General features: G+C 31.7%; 1 protein-coding gene across 1 annotated transcript in view; it reads right to left on the bottom strand.

Annotated features, from left to right (window-relative positions):
* Positions 1–3908: 3908 nt before the first annotated feature.
* LOC107448712 (transcriptional repressor scratch 2-like) overlaps positions 3909–11326 on the bottom strand; it is a 40656-nt gene continuing 33238 nt past the window's right edge. The window contains exons 2-3 of the mRNA XM_043050145.2: positions 10677–10898; positions 3909–7392 (exon numbers count right to left, since the gene is read on the bottom strand). Coding sequence (XP_042906079.1) covers positions 6743–7392; positions 10677–10898 — 872 coding nt within the window. The 3' untranslated portion in view covers positions 3909–6742. The remainder of the gene's footprint in view (positions 7393–10676; positions 10899–11326) is intronic.

The raw sequence follows: 11326 nt of genomic DNA, 5'->3' as shown, positions 1-11326 counted from the left end.
TTATTATTAATTAAAAGTATTCTAATTTTTTTAAAAATTACAATGAATATTTCTGCATTTACAGTAAGAAAACGTAAGTCGAAAAAATTAGTTTTTTTCAAAAAAAATGTTCATATCTTCTTGAATATTTAAGCTAGGTTTACGAAATTTCATATGATAATAAACGTAATTAACATGTGCTATAATCTTATGGGTGTTTTTTTGGCACAGAGCTTTAAATTCACCATTTTAGCTTAATATTGTTTTTAAAAATAAAAATATTTTGAAACGTGTAGGTTGTAGATATACAGTAATAGGAAAGGGACTTGTTCTTCAAAGAGTTGGAATTTAGAATAATTAAGTTTTTTTAAATCTAATTTATTCTTCATATGATATCTGACACATTTGATCTTTGTTTATACAAATTCATACAATTATTGAACTTGGAGGAAAGCAGCTATGAATAATTTTTTTTGTTGTAATTAGTTAGTAATAATTTTATAACAATTTTCACCATTTTAGTCAAAAATTAATAGACTTAAGTTATAATATCTTTTAATTAATATTAAGCATTATTAATATATTTTTGAGCTTTGATTCGTACAGGTAAAAAAAATCCGATAGTTTGCCATTTAATTTTCGATTTTAAATTATCGTTTGCCATTCAATTTTTGATTTTAAATATCGTTAATTTTAACTATGTTTTTGATAAAACTGTCCCATAAAATACCTGTAAAAAGTAGGGGCAATCAATGAAACGCAAGTGTATTTGTTAAAATTGAGCAGAAAATAAATATCAAGTCAAAAACAATTTTTCTTTATTTTTCTTGTAACAAACTTTGAAATAGAACAAGTGCTTTTTCAGCTACAGTAATTCTCTTCTTTTAATAAAACAGGAGAATTAGAAAAAGTATTTGCTTTAATGATTATAGAACTGTACAATTATATTCTCTCTAGCAATTGATTAAAGAGAAATAATTCTTATTTACAGATAATGTTATTTATGAAATATATCATCTTCATTAAGTAAAAACCGTGCAATCATTTATTGCTTATGAAGACCTTAAAGCGCACTTTAATTTACAGTTCCTGGGTTTTCACAAAATACATACATTTTCAAATTTCGTTAAATATATTGAGACATAACATAATACAATTAAAAAACGAAATGCAATAAAAAATATGATTCTCTACTTAAGTTTAAATTAAAAGGTGTACAGAATTAAAGGAGATATATGTAAGAAGCCTGCATTGAAAATTGAGTAATAAATTTCCATGGAAATTGTAGAATATTATAGTAAAATAAAGGAAATGTTATGCAGCAAATAATAATAATAGTTCCAAAATCAGCACTAGGTGACGTATTATAGCTTTTTCGAAAACATATTCAAATAATAATGAATCATATACAAAAATTAAGAAACGGAGTATTTACAAAATACACTCAATGTCGATGTCCGCTATTGTCTGCTACCACATAAAATTTCTGCTATTTTAAACAGTTGAAAATAGTGTAGTAGCCGTTTAATGTTACGCACATGTAGTGCTATCTTTAAGTTTGGAGATATTAAAGGAAAATCACAAAAGACTAAAACTTGTAAGGATTCTAGTCTGGAGATCTGACAGATCAAACAATAGAAAATGATGGATGATGATCGCCATCTAGTGTTTATTTTTGGAACTTTTTTGCTAGATAAAATTTATACCGCGACTAATTTTAGCGAAATTAAGAGGCTTGAGTTTTTAAAACAGACTACTCACTGATTTCATCTTTAATAATAGTCATCAGTTTAAAATTATAGATAAAGGGCCCAAAATATTAAATTCTGAAGAACTATGTGTGTTTTTTAATTTTTTTAAATTATTTTTTTAATTATGTTATCTTTTAAATGGTTTAAAAAATCTGTTTTAATAAATAAAATTTAGTTTCTTTTTTCTCTTTATTAATTTAAAAATAAGTTTTTTTTCATTATTATTTTTATATATTTTTCTCAATTTCAAGCGATAAATCTCAAAAAACTCACGACATAACATCAGGAAATATGGATAACATGTATTTCAAATATATTTAATTTTTTTTAAAAAAAAAACTAAAAATTGCATATTATACATTTCAATGTTAATATTTTTTTAAATAATTCAAAAGCTATTAGTAAACATTGCTAAAGATAAATTATATCATGGATTTTATTTTTCAAAATAAAACGGAATTAATAATTTAAAGCGTGTTTTCATTACATCGAAAACTTTTTTAATATATTTTAATGAAGAAATGTGAAATTGTTTCATATACGTATTAAAATATACAACAGAACAGAAAATTTCAAAATAATGCATGCATTTTCAAAGAATTTTTCCCGGACCCTTAAATGATCAATAACGAATATCCTAAAAATATTTTTCATAAAAAAAAATGACTGATTGAAATGTTTTTCGAAATGTTTATAATGAGTAACGTATAAATCAGTAGTAATCATGGTGTTATGTTCTCTCCGTTTAGCAAAACAGAGCGCACAATTATTGCACAGTCTAAAATATTAAAAAATAGATATTTAAATATTGATGAAACCTTTGATGGATTTTGAAAATGTGTAAAACTACCCATCTAAAAATATTGAATTGCTGCTTTCTACAAATATCACTACTTAGCGTATTTTTAATTAAAAAGAGATTAGATAATCATTTGCCTGTTTATGTAAGCAAAATGCTAAACGGGCTGTTTTGTTTCAACCTATTAAATAAATAATTATTACTGTCCTATATTTATTTATTCATTCTTTAATCAAATAAAAACTTCGTTTAAAAGGCATCATGCACAAAGTATTGATTAAATTTTAAAAAAATAAAAAAGTGTCGCAGCATGTAGTGATAGTTTAGTCAGCAATTAGTGTGAATAGATTGGTTTGTACTGTTTTTGGAATCTATTTAAGAGTTTAAAACATGGTAAGACATTTGAAATATTGGTGCCAAAAATGTAATTTTTTGGCACTATTTTAAAAAAAAATAAAAAAATTTCATAATTATAATTAAACAAACATAACGTAATTATAAACACTATTATAACAATAAGGAACAATGTAACAAAAATAAACAATGTAACAGAAATAAACAATGTAGTGAAAATAACCAATGTAGTGAAAATAACCAATGTAGTGAAAATAACCAATGTAGTAAAAATAAACAATGTAGTAAAAATAAACAATGTAGTAAAAATAAACAATATAATAATAATAAGCTATAATATAAGAATAATCATTGATGGCATGACAGTACTGGGTGGGCCTTTGCTTTCCTTAGAAGATTTTTTTCCAGTCCACTCTTTAGCAGGTAACTGTCTTTTTGTTCTTTACTTTATAATTACAGATTAAACATATAATAAACCTAAGTTAATGAAACAAATTTTACTTTTTACCAAAAATGTTAATATTTATGACGTAAAATTTGAAAGAAGATTACAATTTAGATTTACTTGGCATATTTATCTAACTCTAACGTATTTTTTGAAAAAAAATATTTTTATTAATTAAACATTCTTCATAAAAATCGGGTCAAATTTTGATTATAGCTAGTGGACTAATGTGTTTAAAAATATTTTTTAAAATTTTTTTGTTTGTCAAAAAATCAACTTTACTTTAAAGAAAAATAGCTTTATTCAAATTAAACACAAATTAAAAATTGAGACTTGAGAAAACTTGCCTAAAAGAGTACTTGTGAGAGAATCTTGAATCACTGTTTAAAAAAAAGGTATGTATAATTATAATCTAGATTTAATGTATGCCTCATAAAACTTAATTAGTTAATAATCACTATTAATACTATTTTCAGACTTTAATTTATACAATATAATATTACTCACCAACACGTGAAATTACGTTAACCAGTGATAAATTTTGAGACATGGAATTTGATTATTTTTTATTTTTCTACAATTTTCTGCTTATTTTTCTACTAAAAAAGTACATGGTGCCCTTAAAAAAATATGAAAACTTTGTAATTTATGATGTATATAGAATTTCAGCATTACAAATTAACATTAAAATTTTTTTCCAAAATAATAATACAACAATATTTTTCTGTAATAAAGTTTAAAAAAAATTCCCTCACGTGTGCAAAAAGTAAAAAAAAAAAAGCTAACGCATCACATTTTTAAAATGGGGGGATAGGGAAAATTTTTATAAATTCAAAAAGAATATATCCTATTCCTAAAAAAACTTCGTAACTATCTATTTAGATGCCTAAAATCTACGATTCTATTTTAAAAAATCTCGCATTTGTAATAGAGAAAAATGCATTTGATTGAAAAAGTTTATTGCTTTGTATATAGTTACTAATAGACGGAAAAAAGTCGTTGCAGATGTTTGGAATGAGAAAAAAATCTAATAGATCCAATTTCTAAGCAGTAAGTTCGTTCTATTAGAGTTTTCATCTAATTATTGCTTTCATACACTTTTTTTCTTTCTCACTAATATTGTGTTGGCTCCGTACTTATTGGAACATTGTTTATTGCTTACAAGTGTCCATTGTTCATTACTTACAAGCATTCATTGTCCAATACATCTTGATAAATTGTCAATTAAAAAGTGTTAAAGCACATTTAACACATTTAAGATCCTATAATTTCATCATTAAAATGAAGATCTAAGTGTATATAGGCTCTATGTGACATTTTTACAGCAAAAACAGTTGACAAGAAGAACAGAAGATAATGTTTTCCCTTTATATTTTACCCACATACTTCCAATGTTCGAAATTTTTAAACCATCGAAGGTTATTTAAAGCATTCAAGTTCATGGCATTCTCTCTGTTTTAGGTGGTTTTAGGAGTTCTTTCGCCAAGCAAAATAAAAAAAGCCGCAATTTACTTGCCTTGTACTTTAAGTAATACCGTAATTTCAATATATATATACACCGAAGAACCATTACATTATGACCACCCTCCATCTATAACAATGGGCTCTCCCAGGTTTTCATGGTTTCTCGCCCAATAACAATGTTTTCATGGGGCACAAAAGGACCCATAATCCTCATAGAACAATCCCTGACGTCTGTAAGCTAATTGAACATAGTTGCTGACCAGGTTCACCCATTCATGTCAACAGTTTTTCCTGCGGGGGATGGTGTTTACCAACAGGATAATGCACCATGTCATAAGGGTCGAATCGTCGAGGAACATTCCAGTGACTTTCAAGTCATGTCTTGGCCCCCAAATTCACCTGATCTTAATCCAATAGAGCATTTGTGGTCCTACTTGGAAAACCAAATTCGTGCTGCCACGCTACCCCATCGCAATGTGAGGGAATTGCAGGACCAGATGGTGAGCGCTTGGTACCAGATACCTCAGACTACCTATCAGCTGCTTGGCGGGTGCATATATATATACACACGATCTTGTAGTAAAGCATTATTGCTGTATTAGAACCAATAAATTACTTAAATAATTCTACTGTTATTAAGCTTTAAAAAAACTGCCAATTTGGCGAGATATTTCCATCTAGACCGAAATCATTGATATCACTGAATAATTCCTAATTGTTTGCAATTTTTTATGAACCCAGATAATGTAGTGTTGTAATAACGCTACTACAAGTAATCACAATTTAGATCACAGACGATTTTTTTGTTTACGAAACTGTGGCTTTTCCTAATTTTGTCGTTTTATGCCATTTTTAGAATTAGCATAGAGGGTGTGAGAGAGAATATGTAATTAAATAGAATAGGTGTTACACATTAACATCAGTTATATAAATGGCATATTATTCCTCGGCAGAAACTGTTGCTTAGTAACTTCATCCACCAGGTATGAAAAATTTAAGGATTAATCAAACTAAATTAACGTAACCTAAGTAAACGAGATTAACGTTGAACCTAGAAATCTCTATTGTCACTTAGAACCTTTATCCACTTATCTCTTAGGTTGCACTTGAAGTCTGATTGTACAAAAGCATATTTTCGTCATAAATATTTTAGTTTTAGTTAGCTCATCGCTTTATACAGGGTGTAAAGTTGTTAACTTTGCACGTTATAGGTTTTGGAAAATATTCAAGTGAGAGTAAACAAAAGCGTTTTCGAATTCTGTCTTGATTACATTTGCGGTCTTCCCGTTTATTTCTGACAGAATCTTAAAGACGGAATAAAGCAAAAAGATTTTGATTAATCAATCTGGTTTTTGATATTTCTAACCTTTCATTCGCATTTACCCACCTTAATTATTGTTGTGTGGTTTTTACAAACGTTTTTGTTCTTTTCTCACTTAGTTATTTTTAGTTTTTACCCCGATGTGCATACTTTTCGATTTTATAATTGATAAAGATTAAAAGTTTATACTATGAGGGGTAGTTAAGGAACACTCTCTATATATCTTGCCAAGAATCCATAATATCATATAAAGCATAGTTTTTCGCTTACGCGTAGCAATGTCCTTTAATATTTTACGTAATTAAAATATATTGTTGTAAGAAATAATCCCAACTCGGTAAGAACCAGCTTCCTGTTCGATACGAACAAGAAAACAGGTCAATTCTGCCGTTTTCCAGGGTGAAACGAAAAGCATTCGTTTAAAATAAGCTTCGCCGCAACATATATTCATTTATAACACACATAGAAAAAAAATAAAAACAGTCAGACCAATATTGTTCAAAAAAAGGTTACATTTCAAATGATTTGTACGGAGTAGTTGTTCCAATAACTGTACGGAGCAATGTATCTTCCTCAGTTCCATCACTTCAATATTATTGCAAAGAACGGTATGGACACGTGTTAAATAGTTAGGTCCTTAATAGTAACCGTGAATCGGGAGTAATGGGTGGTGAATTTGGACCTAAAGCTGACATGGAGCCAAGTACGGGATCTTTGAGGCAGGACGATTCGTAATGCTTATTGAGATAAGACTTCAGGGCGAAGGATTTATTGCATCGTGCGCATGCGTAGTGCTTGAAAGCCGAGTGGGTCTGCATGTGGGCCCTCAGGTTAGATCTGTCTGCAAACGCCTTGCCGCAATGAGCGCAACCGAAAGGTTTTTCACCCGTGTGGGATCTCATGTGGCCTTGTAGCAGCCAGGGCCTGGAGAAGGCCTTCCCGCAGACGGCACACTTGTGGCTCAGATTGTGCGTGAGGACATGCATGGCCAGGGCAGGCATGCTGACATACACCTTGCCGCATGTTTCGCACTTCTTGGCCTGCTGTGAATCCGGACTACGGTGAGTCTGCTTGTGCCGCGACAGGTTGGAAGATGTGGCATAGTGTTTGCCGCATTCACCACACGTGTATCTGGGCCTGTCTCCTCGTGGCTCTGCCGTCAGGAGACCCGAAGCTGCGTTTCTTCGTCTCGATCGTCCGTCTGACACAAAGAAAGCATCGTAGGTGTAACTGACAGTGACGCCGTTGGAGAACACGTGGAACTGCTGGGCTTCACTCACTAAGAAGAGAAAAAATAATGTCACTTACAACACGACTCAAACAAAATAAAAAATTGCATTTTAAATAAATTTATTTTTCTTACAATCTTTTAGCTATATGGCTTAGTCATAAGGTTCATTAACCCAATAATAAATAGAGCATCTCAGTTAAACGCCAGCTTCTAAAAAAATGTAAGGTGCATCCAGAAGATCTCGAAATAATGCATCAATGCAGGATTGGGAATGATTTCCTGAAAAGGTGATCTATTCAGAAACACCATAAAGAAAAAAAGGAAGGATTTCTTGTTGTAGTCCATTTACGTCAAACTAGAGCTGCACAATGGGCTATTGGCGACGGTCTGGGAAACATCCCGGAGGATGATCCGAAGACATGCCATCACAATTTTGATCCTCAGCGGAGGGGATGGCACCCCATCTTCGGTAGCCCGATGACCTGCACGCGAAGTCGAGCCCTTTACGGTAGAACCGTTTAACGAGGACCCATACCGCACATCCTCGGTCCCTGTGCAAACTTCTCCAAGTGGTCAGTGATGCTTGACTTCGGTGATCAGCTAGGAACCGTGTCTTAACGATCAGCTCACTGCGAGACAACAAAAAAAAAGGAAAAAGAGGAGGGAAATGAATATTGGTTTTGTTAATAAATGTACAAAAAAGGAACATGGGGTCAACAAAAGTGTTTTTTGCAATTCTGACTATTCTAAAGCAATCCGGGCAGATTTTAATTTTCTACCAAAGCAATCTATTAATCGTTTCTAACCCTGCATTTTGTTATGAAATTTCGAATCACCAGGATACATTCTGCCGTCCAACCATTCTTTCTACAAATGGCAATTAAGGAAATTTTAGATTTTTTGGTTTATCGGCAACCTCTCTATAGCCAGAAGGAGTAGCTAGTTAAGTTCATCCCCATAGCTGAACCCTTTCTGTGTAATGGAAAAAATCCTCTTATTTTCTCATGATATTGTAATAGTACACAATACTGTCTGAGGCATCTTAATTCTTTTGTTTTCTACTTTCCTTGGCTTTTTAAATAGCTTTCAATATGGGGTACTGCCAGACTTTTTTGTATCGTAGATTTCTTGAAAGATATTTAAAATGAAACAGTATAGACAAATCTTTTTCAAATGGACGGCAATATTGAGACTCATAAATCATGATAAACGGTTATCATAATAAACTTAACGTAATCTTTCCCCTCCCACATGCATGAAAGTTACCCATTACCAAAACAGTTAGATCATTTACCGGCATTTGAAGAGATAACTGGTAAGCTTGACTTTGCTTTTCCAGCTAGAAAATGCTTTATTTTACGTTGCAAAATCGTGTACCTTGCAAAATCACGTTGCAATGTACGTTGCACGATTTTGAACGTTGCAAGATTTTGCAATGTACGTTGCAAAATCTTGTGTAAATCTTAAGAGTGGTGGTTTTTGGTATTTGTCATGAATCGTCTGACCTTTTTCATGACCCCCAAGAGAACTTGATTGGGCTATCATCAGTAGCTGTATTTACAAAAAAGAGGTAACTACAGAATGAATTGAAAGACTGCCATCATTGAAGCTTGACATAATATTGATACCCTTCTATTATTGGTAAAAGGTATGCTGCATCACATACTTTTATGGCATACAAAAGTATGACGCTTAATTTGGCTATAATCAGAAGTAGCTTTATTTCGGCAAGACATATTTCCCGGTTCTTTTTTACTTATTCGATGTTTTTTTATTCTTATCTAGGAGGTGTAGGAAGGAAGTTAATTCTTTTAAATGTGTGTTTAGATACAGACTTTCTGAAATATATTTGGTTTTTAATGGTATCTTTGAGTACCCAGTTATGGTAAAAAATAAAAGTGGCTTTATTTAAGTGGGACACACTAAATTTTTTTCTATGTTACAGAACTCCTCATGCACCACAAAGTGTAACATGAAGCTTACAGATGTAAGTGGACAAAGTACAACTGTAAATTGAAAAAGCACAGTATTTAAACTATTTTTTTTAACCTCATATACATTTCAAGCCTCAATGATGACTCAGTGGTTAAAGTACCGAGTTGTCCATTGTGTTAGGATTGGGTTTCATCCTTTGTGGTCGCTTGAAACTCACCAGGCATCTGATGAATAGGTACCTGTTTATCTTAAAAGCAAAAGCAGCTGGTGTGCAATGATGATCCTTATAGCTGTTATCGTGCTGTTGGTCTCAAAATTGTGGATCCTTGACCTACAAGACTGTTCCGGAAATACTTCACTTCCTTTTTTTTAAATTCCAAATACCGGTAAACACATTGCTGTATTGTGCTATAGATATTACGTGGGCCGGCATTATAGAATCTCAACATGACAGCCTCTTGCCAGAATAGCAGCGACATTGACGCAGAACGTTACAGAGTTCTTGCAAAATGATTTTTCTATTAAAAAGCAAAAGAATTTACTTCTGTGCAGAAATTTACACGCAATATTTCAATCTGTATTTTCGGCAGTCATTGATTTTCACGTGGGTTTATAAATGTCCCGATGTATTTCAAACAATATGTATTTACTTTTTAAGGCTATAATTCTATCGAATTTTTTTGAATAGTATTTCTCCATAGTTTTTTAATCCGATATTTTTTTATACGATATTATTTATTACAACAACCTAATCTCGAAACGAAACACTCATTTGAGTCATCCGATTCGCGTGATTTCGTTATCGATCTTTTTTTTCGGCAATGACTACATACGGATTTCTTGATTTTTAACTATTATTTTTTTTTATTGTGATGATTATTTACAAAATGCGATGAAGGAAATAATTTGTGCTTTCCTCCCAAACAAAATGCAAGAATATCACCCATAATATTAGAATAAAAGATTATTACACATTTAAATAAAAAAATATTTGATAGTTTTTTGTTGTAAACACAGAGCTTTTGTTATTTTAAATTAGTAGCACATATGTTTGCTATTATTAATATTATTAAAAGTATATCTTGCAGAATGATATTAGTGCTAGAGAGTTTTGTCGCAGGTAGCTCGAAAAATTCTGCTCCAGGTTCCAATTGAGATCCTTATTTGTTTTCACCTCAAACTGTAGAGAATCGAAGCCTTGTTCTGATCAGCGCTCTGATCTCTTGAGTACCCTTCTGTTCCCTCGTCAGTGAAAAGAACTCTGTTGATTTAGAAACATTTACACTGAATCCTATTTCCTTTCTATCTCGCGCAAAGTTTTAATTGTTGTTATGAAAAAAGAATGCGCGAGAATGTTTTTTTTTCTCCAAATTGTATTATTGGAATAAAATGCATACCTCTTGCTGAGGATGGAATGGGTGAGGAATCGAGGAGACGTGGACTGAGACTGCTTTCGGAGACCCGACTGCAGAGGGAAGATGTGTCACTGATGTCTCGACCTCGATGGCGGCTCAAATCCAGTTCTTTATCAAAAATATCACTCTGGGTTGCCGTGTCGAAGGAGAACCTCTCGTAGGGAGACAACAAAGAAGATGGTGAGATAACATCGTGAATATAACCTGCGGAAGAAATTGAAAGAGTCACATGGTATGTCTAAAAACCGATTGAAGCGTACAGATCTTGGCAAATAAAGCTACAGTCACCTGGCCATATTATTAGACCCACTCTAAGATTTTACGTAAGATCTTAATTATCAGGTGATACTTTATACAGCTTTATTGTTTTTACGCGTCTGAAACATTGTTTACGTTTATGTATAAATTAGTTAAATTAGACGATGTGTAATATAAATTTGACGATAGGATAAATTAGACGGTATATTATATAAATATAGAATATTTATTATATCAGGTAGTATATTAGTAGGGGAGAGTGGGGTCAATTGTAACAGGGTACGATTGTAACAGAGCAAAAATTTCGAGTGTCGGGTTCTAGATTTGGTTCCTAGGTGGCGCACAAGGTGTATTTAATAAATCTACATGTACAC

The sequence above is a fragment of the Parasteatoda tepidariorum genome, chromosome 2 (assembly GCF_043381705.1).
Source record: "Parasteatoda tepidariorum isolate YZ-2023 chromosome 2, CAS_Ptep_4.0, whole genome shotgun sequence".
NCBI lineage: Eukaryota > Metazoa > Arthropoda > Arachnida > Araneae > Theridiidae > Parasteatoda > Parasteatoda tepidariorum.
The sequence above is the reverse complement of the archived record's forward strand: the minus strand, read 5'-3'. Positions and strand labels throughout refer to the sequence as shown.